The sequence below is a fragment of the Nerophis ophidion genome, linkage group LG18 (assembly GCF_033978795.1).
Source record: "Nerophis ophidion isolate RoL-2023_Sa linkage group LG18, RoL_Noph_v1.0, whole genome shotgun sequence".
Taxonomy (NCBI): Eukaryota; Metazoa; Chordata; class Actinopteri; order Syngnathiformes; family Syngnathidae; genus Nerophis; species Nerophis ophidion.
The window spans coordinates 31,402,131-31,420,558 of NC_084628.1; the positions used below are offsets into that span (position 1 = coordinate 31,402,131).

General features: G+C 43.5%; 1 protein-coding gene across 9 annotated transcripts in view; it reads right to left on the reverse strand.

Annotated features, from left to right (window-relative positions):
- Positions 1-671: 671 nt before the first annotated feature.
- Positions 672-18,428, reverse strand: part of tenm4 (teneurin transmembrane protein 4) — a 343,760-nt gene continuing 326,003 nt past the window's right edge. For all 9 annotated transcript variants that reach the window (XM_061877994.1, XM_061877993.1, XM_061877991.1 and 6 more), the window contains 4 exons: positions 16,197-16,493; positions 11,721-13,335; positions 6,204-6,346; positions 672-5,061 (listed from right to left, as the gene is read on the reverse strand). In XM_061877994.1, the coding sequence (XP_061733978.1) occupies positions 4,303-5,061; positions 6,204-6,346; positions 11,721-13,335; positions 16,197-16,493 (2,814 nt within the window). In that variant the 3' untranslated portion in view covers positions 672-4,302. The remainder of the gene's footprint in view (positions 5,062-6,203; positions 6,347-11,720; positions 13,336-16,196; positions 16,494-18,428) is intronic.

Below are 18,428 nucleotides of genomic sequence, written 5' to 3' on the forward strand. Positions count from 1 at the left end.
ATGGTCCATACAGGTTTTGGAGCAACATATGTTGTCATCCAAGCAAGGTTATCATGGACGCCCCTGCTTATTTCAGCAAGACAATGCCAAGCCACGTGTTACAACAGCGTGGTTTCGTAGTAAAAGAGTGCGGGTACTTTCCTGGCCCGCCTGCAGTCCAGACCTGTCTCCCATCGAAAATGTGTGGCGCATTATGAAGTGTAAAATACGACAACTCGCCCCATCCTTGTTTGTGAATTACTTAGCATTTCATGGAAGGTGCTTTTATACCCAAACATGGCACCCACCTGTTCCCAATTAGCCTGCACACCTGTGGGATGTTCCATATAAGTGTTTGATGAGAATTTCTCAACTTTATCAGTATTTATTGCCACCTTTCCCAACTTCTTTGTCACGTGTTGCTGGCATCAAATTCTAAAGTTAATGATCATTTGCAAAAAAAAAAAAGTTTATCAGTTTGAACATCAAATATGTTGTCTTTGTAGCATATTCAACTGAATATGGGTTGAAAATGATTCGCAAATCATTGTATTCTGTTTATATTTACATCTAACACAATTTCCCAACTCATATGGAAACAGGGTCTATATATATATATATATATATATATATATATATAACTAACATAAAAGAGAATGATAGACAAAATAATTCACAGCATAGCAAATAAACACAAAATATTCCCTTTATTGACTCTTCTCTGCCTACCGGAGGACTACACAGGATGTAGTGCTGAGCGGCATGTTTCTATTTACAGCCCGCTGGACGTGGTCTTCACACGCTGGACGTGGTCTTCCCACGCGGAGAAGAAGCACAGTGTTGAGGACAAGCACAACTCAAACTTGTTGAGTTTGCTACCAAACAAAAACAGTCTGCTGACGCTCAGGGCAGCCAATCACTGACAAGGAGAACATTTGCACTGTCAGTCGCACTTCCGATGCAGCAGCCATCAAAGGACACACACTTCACATGCTTGTCATGTGGGAGCAACAAGGCTTCGAGAATGTAAACACCTCTTGCTCCCCCATTGATGTTCCCTCTTTACTGTTCCCTCATTAATGTTCTCTAATTATTGTTCCCTCATTGCTGTTCGCTCATTATTGCTCCCTAATTAATGTTCCTTAACTACTGTTCCCTAATTGCTGTTCCCTAATTACTGTTCCCTCATTACTGTTCCCTCATTAATGTTACCTAATTACTGTTCCCTAATTAACGTTCCCCCATTGCTTCTGCCTAATTAATGTTCCTTCATTACTGTTCCCTCAATGCTGTTCCCTCATTACTGTTCCCTCATTAATTTTACCCAAATACTGTTCCCTAATTAATGTTCCCTCATTGCTTCTCCCTAATTAATGTTCCTTCCTTACTGTTCCCTCATTAATGTTCCATAATTGCTGTTCCCTAATTACTGCTACTTAATTAATGTTCCCTCATTACTGCTCCCTAATTGCTGTTCCCTAATTACTGCTCCCAAATTAATGTTCCCTCATTACTGCTCCCTCATTACTGTTTCCTAATTACTGTTCCATCATTGAAGTGCCATCATTACTGTTCCCTAATTGCTGCTCCCTCACTGATGTTCCATCAATACTGCTCTCTCAATACTGTTCGCTAATTACTGTGCCATCAGTGCAGTTCCATTATTACAGTTCCCTCATTACTGTTCTCTATTTACTGTTCCCTAATTGCTGCTCCCTAATTACTGTTCCATCATTGCTGCTCCCTAATTACTGTTCCTTAATTGCATCTCCCTCATTGCTGTTCTCTAATTGCTTTTCCACTTATTACTACTCTCTCATTACTGTTCCCTCATTACTATTCCCTAATAACTGTTCCCTCATTACTGTTATCTCATTGCTGTTTACCAATTACGTTCCATAATTGCTGCTCGCTAATCACTGTTCGCTTATTGCTATTCTGTAATTACTGTTCCCTAATAGCTGCTCCCTCATTCCTGTTCTCTAATTACTTTTCCCTCATTACTGTTCCCTCATTACTGCTCCCTCACTACTGTTTCCTAATTACTGTCCCATCATTGAAGTGCCATCATTGAAGTTCCATTATTACTGTTCCCTAATTGTTGTTCCCTAATTACTGCTCCCTAATTACTGTTCCCTCATCACTGTTCTCTAATTACTGTTCCCTAATTGCTGTTCCCTAATTACTGCTCCCTAATTACTGTTCCCCCATTGCTGTTTACTAATTACTGTTCCACCATTGCTGCCCCCTAATTACTGTTCCTTAATTGCATCTCCCTTATTGCTGTTCTCTAATTGCTGTTTACTAATTAAGTTCCATCATTGCTGCTTGCTAATCACTGTTCCCTCATTGCTGTTCTGTAATTACTGTTCCCTAATAGCTGCTCCCTCATTCCTGTTCCCTAATTACTCTTCCCTCATTCCTGCTCTCTCATTACTGTTACCTCTTTGCTGTTTACAAATTATATTCCATTATTGCTACTCGCTAATCACTGTTCCCTAATTACTGCTCCCTCATTGCTGTTCTGTAATTACTGTTCTCTAATTACTCCCCCCTCATTGCTGTTCACCATTACTGTTCCCTGATTACTACTCTCTCATTACTGTTCCCTAATTACTGGGGCGGCATAGCTCGGTTGGTAGAGTGGCCGTGACAGCAACTTGAGGGTTGCAGGTTCAATTCCCGCTTCCGCCATCCTAGTCACTGCCGTTGTGTCCTTGGGCAAGGCACTTTACCCACCTGCTCCCAGTGCCACCCACACTGGTTTAAATGTAACTTCGATATTGGGTTTCACTATGTAAAGCGCTTTGAGTCACTAGAGAAAAGCGCTATATAAATATAATTCACTTCACTACTGTTCTCTAATTACTCCACCCTCAATGCTGTTCACCATTACTGTTCCCACATTACTACTCTCATTACTGCTCCCGCTTAGCTGTTCCCCATTACTGTTCCCTCATTACTGTTCCCTAATTACTGTTCTCTAATTGTTCCCCCTTCATTGCTGTTCACCACTATTGTTCTCCTCATTACTACTCTCTCATTACTGTTCCCTAATTACTGTTCTTTAATTACTCCCTAATTACTGCCCCTGCTTAGCTGTTCCCCATTACTGTTCCCTCATTATTGCTCTCTCATTAATGTTCCCTAATTACTGTTTCTTAATTGCTGCTCCCTCAATACTGTTCTCTAATTGCTGTAACCTCATTACTACTCTTTCATTACTGTTCCCTAATAGCTGTTCCCTCATTACTGTTGCCTAATTAAGGCTCTCTAATTACTGTTCCCTAATCACTGCTCTCTCATTACTGTTGCCCTCAATACTGTTCCCTAATTACCGTTCCCTCATTACTGTTCACTCATTACTTTTCCATAATTGCTACTCCCTCAATACTGTTCCCTCATTAGTGTTCCCTAAATGCTGCTCCCTCGTTACCGTTCCCTCATTTAACGGTTCACTCATTACTTTTCCCTAAATGCTGCTCCCTAAATACTGTTCCCTCATTGCTGTTCCCTAATTACTGTTCCCTAATTACTCCTCCTTAATTGCTGCTCCCTCATTGCATCCTTAAAGGCAACTACTCGGACAAAAGTGGGTCACTTTTATCAGTGTTCAATGGTCCAAAAAGAATAAACATCATGGATGGATTCCTGACGTGTCCATAAAGGGTCATGTCCACACCAAGTTTACAGCTGGTCCACACAGGTCCACACCTGGTCCAAAACAGGTCCACACCAAGTCTACACCTGGTCCACACCTGGTCCACACCTGGTCCAAAACAGGTCCACACCACGCCTTGTCCAAAACCTGGTCCAAAACAGGTCCACACCAGGTCCAAAACAGGTCCACACCAGGTCCACACCAGGTCCAGGGCGCCAAGCAACAGGTGTAGCGTTCAAAGACGTGGAAACACACTTCCTAGTTTCCTCCATGCGGTGGACGGCCTCAGAAGTTTTGTTCAAGAACAACAATCAAGGATAAAAGGCTTCACATTCGTCTTTTTTTCCACTTCACATCCGTCGTCGTGACAACCGACCCGCAGGAAGTCATTTTGTCATTTCACAGGAAGTCATCGAGTCTCACGGTCACACACTCATAAAAGAAATGAAAGCTTGTCGGAAGCCATCTTGTTTCTTTGTAAACCCGTCGGAGGGAATCTCCTTGGCTGAGGAAAAGGCCGACGCGGAGCGAGGAGGCAGAGTCAAGGAGTGGCGCCATTACTCCACGGAGAACGGCGCTCCCCCTGTCCGTGACAAACATTCCCACAACGAAAGAGAGGAAAAAGCGTCCTTGGCGAGGAGTCCCGTAGCGCGGCGTCCATGTCACCTGCGGCCCATCTCACCATGTCGCAGGAAGTGGATGTTGTTGACGCTGTCGGCCAGCTGGGGGTACTGCTCGGCCGCCAGCACGTAGAAGCCGTCGTAGCCCTGCACCTTTCCCGAGCCCAGCAGCTGCTGCTTCTCCGCCTCCGTCCAGGCGCGCGAGCCCTCCTCGCCGTCCCGCAGTCTCTGGCGCTCGCGGGCCCAGGCCTGGGCCACGGCGCGCTGGCGGGCCAGCTCCAGGACGCGGGCCTTCTCCTCGTCCACGCCGGCGCCGTAGCGCGTGTTGAAGCAGAGCGCGCCGTGCTGCAGCTGGATGTCGGTGATGCGGCGAGTCCTGCCGTTGAGGACGGCGTTGACCTGAGACACGGTCACGTTGACGCCGTTGTCCAGTGTGCGGCGGCCCACCGCCATGCCGACCAGGCCCAGGTCTGCCTCCACCGAGCCCAGCTTGACGAAGTAGTGCGTGTCCACGCCGCCGATGGTGAAGCGCAGGGACTGCAGGTAGAGGGCGTCGTGGAGGATGGCGGCCATGCGGCGCCCGTCCTCGTTGGCCAGGCTGACGATGTCCGTGCTGACGCGGCCGTCTCGGACCGCCAACTTCACGCCCTTGCCGAAGATGGAGCCCACTGAGGCGAAGAGCGTCCTGTAGGGCGCCTGCGGGCATCCGGCGCTCTTGGCGGAGTAGATCTGGCCGAAGCGCTCTAGCTTGACGAAGGCCTTGAGCTGCCTCTGGACCTCACACTGCACGCCCAGCAGCGACTGCAAAGACACGGTCACATGACTCACAAACATTTTTCATTCAGTTAACGCTCTTATTTTGAAGGCCTTGAGCTGCCTCTGGCCTCGCACTGCAAAGACACGCTGCCTGGTCACATGACTCACAAATTTCAGTATTTCAGTTCATTTTATATATATATATATACATATATATACATATATATATATATATATGTGTGTGTGTGTGTGTTTTTTAAATATACATATACATACATATATATTTACGTATATGTATATCGATATATATAGGGCTTCACGGTGGCAGAGGGGTTAGTGCGTCTGCCTCACAATACAAAGGTCCTGAGTAGTCAGGGTTCAATCCAGGGCTCGGGATCTTTCTGTGTGGAGTTTGCATGTTCTCCCCGTGAATGCGTGGGTTCCCTCCGGGTACTCCGGCTTCCTCCCACCTCCAAAGACATGCACCTGGGGATAGGTTGATTGGCAACACTAAATTGGCCCTAGTGTGTGTATGTGAGTGTGAATGTTGGCCCCGCGATGAGGTGACGACTTGTCCAGGGTGTAGCCCGCCTTCCGCTCGATTGTAGCTGAGATAGGCACCAGCGCTCCCCGCTTCCCCAAAGGGAATATATATATATATATATATATATATATATATATATATATATATATATATATATATATATATATATATATATATATATATTTACCAAAAAGTACAAAAATATTGGTATCGGGACAACACTATTAAGTACAAAACTCCACATGTGTTCATTCATGTGACAATCTATAATGTAAATAGTCATGGAAAGTTCTCTGAGTGGTTTTTAGTCAAATATTTCTTCTCCGTTGTTTGTTGCCTCTTCATGTCCTGGAGTTCAAGCAGTAGTCGGACTGTCTGCGGGCATCAGTCTCACGGGCCTTGTCCCGCTGCAACCCGAGTCCTGGCGACAACCGCGTGGTCTCCTCAATAATTCAGGCGGGGCCACTTTTAAAAGCCAAGCAATCGGAGCGTGTCTGCTAAGTCTCAGACCTGGGCTGGCAGCGTAAGACCCAGAAAAAAATCAATAGAGGCCGGACAATTACTGAGAACCATTCCCGAGAGAGGACAAGGAGGCCAGGACCTGGACCTGGACCGCCTAGAGGACCTGCCAACCGGGTCTTACCTTGGTGCTGTCCCACTCCTGCGTCTTGATCTGAGTGTGCAGCAGCTCGTAGGACGGCTCCATGCTCTCCGTGTTGGGCTTGCGGTAGCCGGGGATGACGTTGTAGAGCTGGAATCCAAAGGTCACCAGCCAGCTGTTCACATCTGCACACAACATACAGCGTTGGTGTAGTCGACAAGCCTCCTCTGAAAGTGGAGTGTGTTGACTTCCTCTTTGATCTACACCATCACAATGTCTTTTGTTTATATTAACAACTTATGTTGTTCGCTATATCAGGGGTGTTCAAAGTCTGGCCTCGGGGGCATTCGTGGCCTCAAAAAAGCTTAAATACGATCCCAGATTAGAAGGTTACACAAAAAATTTGAGAAAAAAGTAAACTAGCCCAAAATCCACCAAAATTGGCATTTGAGAAGCAAAATAACCGACGACCTGAGCGCTTTATTGTACTTTCAAAGTCTTTGACGGTTGACTTCTTGTCATGAAACCCTTAGAATGTTTTAGTTGGTGGAAGAATGATAATATTAGTCAGGAATAATGATAAGAAGAAATTAATTAAATGAGATATTTCACTAATTTGTGAATGTTTTGTTCGGATCGTTTACTTGTATTTATATTGTATGTGGCATGTACAGAATGTATCACAGTGGCTCCCAAACAGATATTTTAACTCCACTGTGAAGATTGCTCCATAAAAAGCCCTCTGATTGAAATACTTCCTTCATCTTCGCTAAGTCCTTCTGTTACAGAAGAATGAGTCTGCTGGGATCAGAAGAAGATGAAAACAAGGTGTGGATGTTGTTGAACACCAGTGGTTATTTAAGATGGAGGATTGCAGAACGGACCCGGCAGTCAAGGGCCGGACAAAGCAGCTTTGTTGACATTTTAGTCGATCCTAAAATCATTTGGCGCAGAACGACAGTCACACGTCTTGTCCCAAAATAACATTCACAAATGTGCCTGCTGGGGTTGCCAAGTCCCTGGAAAACAAGAAGGGACACTTTGGAGGGATGGTCGAATTCATTTTAGCCCTCTTTGTTCGTGTAAAAGGAGTGTTATCATCATCACAAAGATTGCGTGGAGGAAAATGGACCTTTCTTGTTGCAGAGTTGCTTCATTAAACATCTATGGATGACATGATCATCTATGGATGACATGATCATGTATGGATGACATTATGTATGGTGACATAATAATGTAGGGATGACATGTTCATGTATGATGACATCAGTATGGATGGATGACACCATGTATGGTGACATAATCTTGTATGGATGACACAATCATGTATGGATGACATCAGCATGTATGGATGACATCATGTTTGGATGACATCATTGTGTACGGATGAAATCATCATGGATGGATGAAATCATTATGTATGGATGAGAGCATCATGTATGGATGACATCACCATCATGCATGGATGACATCATCATGCATGGATGACATCGTCATGTATGAATGACATCATCAGGTATGGACCACATAATCATGTATGGATGACATCATATATGCATGACGTCGTCATGTATGGATGACATCATCATGCATGGATGACATGGTCATGTATGGATGACATCATCATGTATGGACAAAATAATCATGTATGGATGACATCATCATGTATGGATGACATCATGTATGGATGGCGTCATCATGTATGGATGACATTGTCATGTATGGATGACATCATCATGCATGGATGACATCGTCATGTACGAATGACATCATCAGGTATGGACAACATAATCATGTATGGATGACATCACGTATGGATGACATCATCATGTATGGATGACGTTGTCATGTATGGATGACATCATGCATGTTGACATCAGCATGTATGGATGCCATTATGTATGATGACATAATCATGTATGGATGACATCATGTATTAATGATGTCATCATGTATGAATGACATCATCATGTATGGATGACGTTGTCATGTACGGATGACATCATGCATGTTGACATCAGCATGTATGGATGCCATTATGTATGATGACATAATCATGTATGGATGACATCATGTATGGATGTCATCATGTATGAATCCCATCATCATGTATGGATGACGTTGTCATGTATGGATGACATCATCATGCATGGATGACATCATGTATGGATGGCGTCATCATGTATGGATGACATTGTCATGTATGGATGACATCATGTACGGATGATGTCATCATGTATGAATGGCATCATCATGTATGGATGACATCATGTATGCATGACATCATCATGTATGGATGACGTTGTCATGTATGGATGACATCATGCATGTTGACATCAGCATGTATGGATGACATTATGTATGATGACATAATCATGTATGGATGACATCAGCATGTATGGATGAAATCATCGTGCATGGATGACATCATCATGTATGGATGACATCCTCATGTATGGACAAAATAATCATGTATGGATGACATCATCATGTATGGATGGCATGGTCATGTATGGATGACATCATCATGTATGGACAAAATAATCATGTATGGATGACATCATCATGTATGGATGGCGTCTTCATGTATGGATGACATTGTCATGTATGGATGACATCGTCATGTATGGATGACATTGTCATGTATGGATGACATCATCATGTATGGATGACATCATCATGTATGGATGACATTGTCATGTATGGATGACATCATCATGTGTGGATGACATTGTCATGTATGGATGGCATCATCCTGTATGGATGACATCATCATGTATGGATGACATCATCATGTATGGATGACATTGTCATGTATGGATGGCATCATCATGTATGGATGACATCATCATGTATGGATGACATTGTCATGTATGGATGACATCATCATGTATGGATGACATCATCATGTATGGATGACATTGTCATGTATGGATGACATTGTCATGTATGGATGGCATCATCATGTATGGATGACATTAAACATAAAGGCGTTCAGACGTGTGGCGGTTTGTGAGAGTGACCACGCAGGTCACCCACGGAGACAAGATGGAGGGTGTGAGGCGTTCAAGGACACGTGTTCCAAGGCCAAATTGGCGTGTAAGAGCTCCAAAGTGACATCTCTGGCTGTTTCATGCGCTCGTTAGCAGCCCCGCCTGCACATTTTCATCAGCAGGGTGGTGCTGCACCTCGGGCACAGCAGCTGAGGAGCTGGGAGAGAAGTGTTAATAAGACCTCCATGACAATAATCAAGTGTGTTGTTGTTGTTGTTGACAGGTCACATGATGCTCCTACTACCAACTAAGAAATAATAATAATAATCATGGATTAGATCTATATAGGGCTTTTCTACAAACTCCAAATAGTCCACAGCAGATATTTGTGCCTCCAAATTGTTCACGACGATGACGACGGGACATGTGGGGCTCTCCTTCCTCCTTAACATCCTCCAAAGAAATCTTCTATGCATTATTGATCGCTCTGGTGGGACTCACCTCGTGTCTGCCGACTCAGCTATTTATATGTAGCGACATACACCCAACCAGTGGACAACTCCTCTTGTTCATATATGTTTCACATCTTCTTAGGATAGTTTATATGCAGCGATTCAATATCCCGAACTAGCCACAATGTAGATGATCAAATGGTGATTAAAAACCATGAAGACTAGAAAATAATAATGAATGGAGCTGAACTGAAAATGTAGAGTATTGTAAGAACATGTTTGAATGTCCAGTAGGAATGGTTTGAATATCGAAGAATGCTTGTTTAAACGTGAGTGGAATGTTTAAGGAAAGGTACAAACAGTTTAACTGTGAAATACAAACCCCGTTTCCATTTGAGGTTGGGAAATTGTGTTAGATGTAAATATAAACGGAATACAATGATTTGCAAATCATTTTCAACCCATATTCAGTTGAATATGCTACAAAGACAACATATTTGATGTTCAAACTGATAAGGATTTTTTTTTATTTTTGCAAATAATCATTAATTTTAGAATTTGATGCCAGCAACACGTGACACAGAAGTTGGGAAAGGTAGCAATAAATACTGATAAAGTTGAGTAATGCTTATCAAACACTTATTTGGAACATCCCACAGGTGTGCAGGCTAATTGGGAACAGGTGGGTGCCATGATTGGGTATATTTCTATTCTATTCTATTCTAAAAACAGCTTCCCAAAAATGCTCAGTCTTTCACAAAAAGGATGGGGCGAGGTACACCCCTTTGTCCACAACTGCGTGAGCAAATAGTCAAACAGTTTAAGAACAACGTTTCTCAAAGTGCAATTGCAAGAAATTTAGGGATTTCAACATCTACGGTACATAATATCATCAAAAGGTTCAGAGAATCTGGAGAAATCACTCCACGTAAGCGGCATGGCCGGAAACCAACATTGAGTGACCGTGACCTTCGATCCCTCAGACGGCACTGTATCAAAAACCGACATCAATCTCCAAAGGATATCACCAGGTGGGTTCAGGAACACTTCAGAAAACCACTGTCACTAAATACATTTCGTCACTTCATCTGTAAGTGCAAGTTAAAGTTCTACTATGCAAAGCGGAAGCCATTCATCAACAACATCCAGAAACGCCGCTAGCTTCTCTGGACCCAAGATCATCTAAGATGGACTGATGCAAAGTGGAAAAGTGTTCTGTGGTCTGAGGAGTCCACATTTCAAAATGTTTTGGAAATATTCGACAAGGGGAAGCGAACCATCCAGACTGTTATCGACGCAAAGTTCAAAAGCCAGCATCTGTGATGGTATGGGGGTGCCTTAGTGCCCAAGGCATGGGTAACTTACACATCTGTGAAGGCACCATTAATGCTGAATGGTCCATACAGGTTTTGGAACAACATATGCTGCTATCTAAGCACCGTCTTTTTCATGGACGCTTAGATAGCGTGGCTTTGTAAAAAAAAGAGTGAGGGTACTTTCCTGGTCCGCCTGCAGTCCAGACATGTCTCCCATCGAAAATGTGCGGCGCATTATGAAGCGTAAAATACGACAGCGGAGACCCCGGACTGTTGAACGACTGAAGCTCTACATAAAACAAGAATGGGAAAGAATTCCACTTTCAAAGCTTCAACAATTAGTTTCCTCAGTTCCCAAACGCTTATTGAGTGTTGTTAAAAGAAAAGGTGATGTAACACAGTGGTGAACATGCCCTTTCCCAACTACTTTGGCACGTATTGCAGCCATGAAACTCTAAGTTAACTATTATTTGCAAAAAAGAAATAAATTTTATGAGTTGCAACATCAAATATTTTGTCTTTGTAGTGCATTTAATTGAATATGGGCTGAAAAGGATTTGCAAATCATTGTATTCTGTTTATATTTACATCTAACACAATTTACCAAATCATATGGAAACAGGGTTTGTATATACCTTCCTTTATTACTCATTGTTAAAAGCGGCCCTTTGAGGGCAACCATAACTGCGATGTGGCCCTCAATGAAAACGAGTTTCACACCTCAGTTTTAGTGGGCGTGGCTTGTATAGCGTTGTGTTTTATAGTGGGTAAAATACGGAACGTTATCATGCGACTCACCCGTCATGTAGCACTTGATCTCCTCGTTATTGCTGAGCGGGTTGTTGTTTTTGAACATGTACAAGTTGAAGGGCACGATGTGGCCACTGTTGAGATGTTTCCAGACGTCGTGGTCGGGCGTGGTCCAGCGCCCGGCGAGGACGTCGTAGTCCCTGCGTCCCATGTGGACCAGCCTGCTCAGGGGCTCGTAAAGGCCTCCCCGGTAGCCAACAACGAGCTGGAAGCCAGGGTTGGTGTCCAGGTAGACCTCGCCGAAGGCGGTGTGGAGCACCTGCTTGATCATGTGCCCGGTACCGCTGAAGACGGCCAGAGGCGTGCCGATGTTGTCGCACGCCACGTAGAACTCCTCGCCGCCGCTCAGCTCCATGGCGAACAGGTGGCCCTGCAGGTCGTAGTACAGCGAGGTGATCTCGGAGCTGGTGTGGTTGTACATATGGGTGACCCGGGTGGGGCTGGACAGGTCGGCGTAGAAGAACTGCAGGTGGTGTCCCGGGCTGCTCCGGCTGGACACCCTCCTGCCCAGACCGTCGTAGCGGTAGCGGACGCTCCAAGCGCTCACCTTGTTGTACACTTTGACCAACAGGCCGGCCGAGTTGTAGTCGAAGTAGTCGTTGCCCCGCTGCCTGAGGAAGCCGTCCTCGTCCATGCGGTACTGCAGGTCCCCCAGCCGGGTGATGCGGTCCCGGATGTCGTAGCGCAGCGGCGTCAAGCGGGCGCTGTTCCCCGGGCTCAGCAGGTGCAGGTTGCCGTTGAGGTCGTAGCTGTAGCGCCACAGAGGCTTGTCATTGATGGACACCACCTGGAGCTGGCCGTCCGAGTCGTACTCGTAGGTGTAGCGCGTGGTGTTGGCGTAGGGTCCCACCTTCAGCTCCTTGGCCACCACGCGGCCCATGTTGTCGTACTGCACCATCATCCAGTACATGAGTGAGCGGAAGATCTCGTACTGCACCTCCTTGATGCGCCCGTAGGCGTCGAAGTGTTTGGTGTGCGTCATGACCGCCGTGGTGATGATCTGGTTGATGTCGTAGTAGATCACGCCGAATTTGCCGAACTGCTCGGCTTTGCCCGACACGTCGTCATAGCGGTACAGGTCGATGGGCAGCGGCGTCTCGTTGATGACGGCCTGCATGCTGGTGACGCGGAAGCTGTTGTCGTAGACATAGTCGAACCTGGCGTTCACCGCCCCCTCCTCGCCGAAGCGGAAGATCTGCCGGTCGATGAGCGGGCCGATCTGCCGGTAGCGGATGGTGCAGGCGAAGCCCTCGCTCTGCAGGTTGACCGTCTTCAGCATACCCGCCGCCTCGTCGTAGGAGAACGCCACGCGGGTGGTGTCGTGGAGGATCTCCAGCAGCTTGGAGAGCTTGCCGTACTTGTAGACCACCCGTCGGCCCGTGCCCAGGTAGGTGGTCTGCAGCAGCCGGCCCTCCTCGCTGTAGTCCTGCAGCACCGAGGCGTTGCCCTCGGGGGGGCGGTAGGTGTTGCGGTAGTAGCCCACCGAGAGCGAGGTCTCCAGGGTCTGGCGGGCGACGTTGGGCATGGTCACGGACGTGAGGCGGTCGTTCCTGTCGAACTCGAAGATGTACTGTCTCTGGCTGTGGAGCAGCAGCACCATGGACTGCAAGACAAGACATGGCAGAAAGGGTTTTCAGGAATGCGGGATGGAGAATGTTGAAATCGTTGAAATGTTGGGGAGTTCTACCAAAGGCCAGGTGTGGCCAAAGATTTTCCAGCAAGGGCCCGCAAAAATAAATACGGAAGGATGCGGGGGCCACTTTGACACTTTTTGTACATTAACGATACCAAAACCAATACAACATATTTTATATATCTTAGCTTTGTGCTAAAAGTAAAAAAAAACATGTTCTGCCCTAAGGGAAACACTTTACAGCATAAAATTGGCAAAATGAAAAAATATATAATTACGACTCAGTATCGTGGCCACTGATTGGCTCAGCCTCAGCCAGCATTGCTAGTGGTTAGAGTGTCCGCCCTGAGATCGGTAGGTTGTGAGTTCAAACCCCGAACGAGTCATGACAAAGACTATAAAAATGGGAGCCATTACCTCCCTGCTTGGCACTCAGCATCAAGGGTTGGAATTGAGGGTTAAATCACCAGAAATGATTCCCGGGCGTGGCCACCGCTGCTGCTCACTGCTCCCCTCACCTCCCAGGGGTGATCAAGGGTGATGGGTCAAATGCAGAGAATAATTTCGCCACACCAAGAGTGTGTGTGACAATCATTGGTATTTTAACTTTAACTTACATTAGCAAGCTAACTTTTTCAGACAATTTTGCAACCAAACACCTCAGAATCTTATGACTTGATGCTTGACACATGCTTACGGTTAGCATGCTAACAATAACTTTGTAGCATACTACCTTTAACATGCTAACTTTTTAGGCCAATTTTACAGACAAACACATCAGAGTCATATATAACTTTGTATGTGACACATGCTATTTGTTAGCAGGCAAACATTTTTTATTATTATTATTATTTAACCTAATTTTACCATCCATATATACTCTTCATAGTCATATGACTTGGTACTTGACAAATGCTAACTGTAAACATACTAATATTAGCATGCTCACAAGTTATACCAAAAACTTGCTAACCTTTTCAGCCGGAGTCATATGATTTGGTACATGATAAGTTAGCATGCTAACGTTAACATTCTATCATGCTAACTATTTTGCCAATTTTACGAGTGAACACCTCAGATTCATTTAACTCTGTGCTTAACCCACACTATCTGTTAGCAGGGTAACTGTTTTTTTGATGAAAATATGAAGTGCAAATATGCGCTACATATTTATATGATATGACAACAATAAAAAAAAAAACCCTGATGTTCCCGTAACCTGGCATCCTTTTCAGGGGAGGAGTTTAGCTGTCAAGATGGTGCTAACAACGCAGAGTCAGCCTTTAATTCAACATAGTGCTGATACATGTTGGATTCTGATGATGGCATTAACTGCAGGCGATTGCGTTAAGGTGAAGCACTTCCAATAATAATAACAATAGTAACGATAAAAATAAGGATTATAACAATAATAATAATGATTATAGTAATAATATTACAATGTATAATAAATCATTACAATAATAACAACAATAATAATAATAATGAAATTAATAATGATAATGATAATAATGATAACGATAACGATAATAACAATAATAGTAATAATATTAACAATAATGATAAAAATAATTGTAAAAATAATAAAATGGATAACAATTTAATGTTTATAATAACAAAAATAATAATGATAACAATAACAATAGATTATAATAATAATAAAATTAATAATGATAACGATAATAACAACAAAAATAATATTAATGGTAATAAAAACGGTAAAAATGATAATAATAATAAAAAAATGTAGTAATAACAGCAACAATAATAGAAATAATAACATTATTAATGATGAGGTGGCGACTTGTCCAGGGTGTACACCGGCTTTTGCCTTAATGCATTTGATGTAGGCTGCAGCGTCCTCCGCGACCCCAAAAGGGACAAGCGGTATAAAATGGATGGATGGAAAATAACAATGATAATGCAAACAACATAATAAGATAACAATAAGAATAATAGTAATTAAAAACAGTAACATAAAATTAAAATAACTATAGTTATAACAATAATAATCCAAATAATAACAACAACAATAATAACAATATTGATAACAAAAATAACAACAACAATACAAGATAATAATAATAATAATAATAACAATACAAATTATTGTACTATTAATACCAAATATAATAATAGTATTAGAGGTAATAATAATAATAATAATATAATAATAATAATAATAATAATAATAATAATAATAATAATAATAATAATAATAATAATAATAATAATAATAATAATAATAGGGTGTACTGTAACGGTTGGGGCGTGGTCGGGCTTCGAACACAGCGCAGAGGTAAAAAACAAATGATTTATTAAAAATTAAATCAGACTTTGACAAAAACAAATAGAACTAGCATGGAAGCTAGAAAGAACAAAAGGGCTTAGCATGAAGGCTAGCATAGGCAGACCTGGTAACCAAAGTCGTCACTGTTGTGCGAACACAAACTAGGAAGCAAGACTGAATGAACGGAAAAGGCAGGCTTAAATAAAGACAGTAATCAGAAAACACAGGTGCGCGTTCGGAACAGGCGGCAGGGGAAAATAATGAGTTACCATGGAAACAAACAGAGGAGCACAAACCGGAACCGAATGAGTCCAAAACAGAAAACACAAAAAGACTCAAAAATCTAAATCAAAACATGATCCGGGCAGCGGATCACAACAGTGTACCCCGCCTTCCGCCCGAATGCAGCTAAGATAGGCTCCAGCGACCCCCCCGCGACTCCGAACCGGAAAAGCGTTAGAAAATGGATGGATGGATAATAATAACAATAAAGTATTGGATCTAAAAAGTTGGGTGAGGGTGAATAAAAGCATCTTCTCACCTTCTCCAGGTAGGTGTAGCTCCACGACTTCCCATCAGCAAAGATCTTGGAGGTGATCCTGCCGGTGTGGTCGTAGTCCATGCGCACTGACATGGTGCCCCTCTGGATGCCCGCTACCTGCCCTCCTGACGAGTAGGTCACGTTGACCCCATTCAGGCGGTTGCTGGGCGCCCAGAGGGTGGGCCGCCCGGCGAGGTCGTAGTGGATTCTCAGCGTGAACTTCCTGTGGTCGTCGTAGACCTTCTCCGTTCTGGTGATCCGATCAAAGTCCAGGGACAACAAGTTCCGGTTGTGCACCTGTGGGAGAAGACAGATCACACCGCATATTGTCTGGTGATCTAAAGTGATCTGGAGTGATCCGAAATGATAGGAAATCATATAAAAGGGCTTTGAAATGATTTGAACGGCTTTGAATTGATCACAAGTGATCTGAAGTGATTTATATAATCTAAAGTGATTCAAAGTGATATGATGTGATCTGAAGGATCTACATTTATCAGAAATGATTTGAGGGGATCTGAAAACATCTGAACTGATCTGCAGTGATTTCAAATCATATTAACTGATCTAAAATTATCTGAGGCGATCTAAAGGGATCTGAAATTTTCTGAAGTGATCTGACATTATCTGAAGTGATCTAAAATGATCTCAGATGTTTCAAAGTGATCATAAATTTTCTGAAATAATCTACAGTAATCTGAAAGGATCCAAAATTATCTGAAATGTGAGTTTAAAATATCTTCAATGATCTGAAAATGATCTGGAGTGATATGAAATGATCTGAAGCAACCTGGAGTTTTCTGAAGTGATTTTAAATGATCAGAAGTTATCCAAAGTGATCTGAAATGATCCGAAGTTATTTGAAATTATTTTAAATGATCTGAAGTGATCTGAAGTGATCCAACATGATCTGAAATGATCTGAAGTAATTTGAAATGATTTTAAATGATCTGAAGCAATCTGAAATGATCTGAAATTATCTGAAATTCTCTTCTGTGATCTAAATCAATCTAAAATGATCCAATGTGATCTTGAATTATATGAAATGATCTGAAGTGATCTAAAATGATTTAAAGTGATCTGAAGTGAGCTGAAATGATGTAAAATTATTTAAAGTGATCTGATATGATCTGAAGTGATGTGGAAAGAAGCAAAGTGGTCTTAACTCTCTCCTTTGAGGCACACATTAAAAGCGTTACTAAAACGGCCTTCTTTCATCTCCGTAATATCGCTAAAATTCGCTCCATTCTGTCCACTAAGGACGCTGAGATCATTATCCATGCGTTTGTTACGTCTCGCCTCGACTACTGTAACGTATTATTTTCGGGTCTCCCCATGTCTAGCATTAAAAGATTACAGTTGGTACAAAATGCGGCTGCTAGACTTTTGACAAGAACAAGAAAGTTTGATCACATTACGCCTGTACTGGCTCACCTGCACTGGCTTCCTGTGCACTTAAGATGTGACTTTAAGGTTTTACTACTTACGTATAAAATACTACACGGTCTAGCTCCATCCTATCTTGCCGATTGTATTGTACCATATGTCCCGGCAAGAAATCTGCGTTCAAAGGATTCCGGCTTGTTAGTGATTCCCAAAGCCCAAAAAAAGTCTGCGGGCTATAGAGCGTTTTCCGTTCGGGCTCCAGTACTCTGGAATGCCCTCCCGGTAACAGTTCGAGATGCCACCTCAGTAGAAGCATTTAAGTCTCACCTTAAAACTCATTTGTATACTGTAGCCTTTAAATAGACTCCCTTTTTAGACCAGTTGATCTGCTGTTTCTTTTCTTTTTCTTCTATGTCCCACTCTCCCCTGTGGAGGGGGTCCGGTCCGATCCGGTGGCCATGTACTGCTTGCCTGTGTATCGGCTGGGGACATCTCTGCGCTGCTGATCCGCCTCGACATCTCTGCGCTGCTGATCCGCCTCCGCTTGGGATGGTTTCCTGCTGGCTCCGCTGTGAACGGGACTCTCGCTGCTGAGTTGGAACCGCTTTGGACTGGACTCTCGCGACTGTGTTGGATCCATTGTGGATTGAACTTTCACAGTATCATGTTAGACCCGCTCGACATCCATTGCTTTCCTCCTCTCTAAGGTTCTCATAATCATTATTGTCACAGACGTCCCACTGGATCATTATTGTCACCGATGTCCCACTAGGTGTGAGTTTTCCTTGCCCTTATGTGGGCCTACCGAGGATGTCGTGGTGGTTTGTGCAGCCCTTTGAGACACTA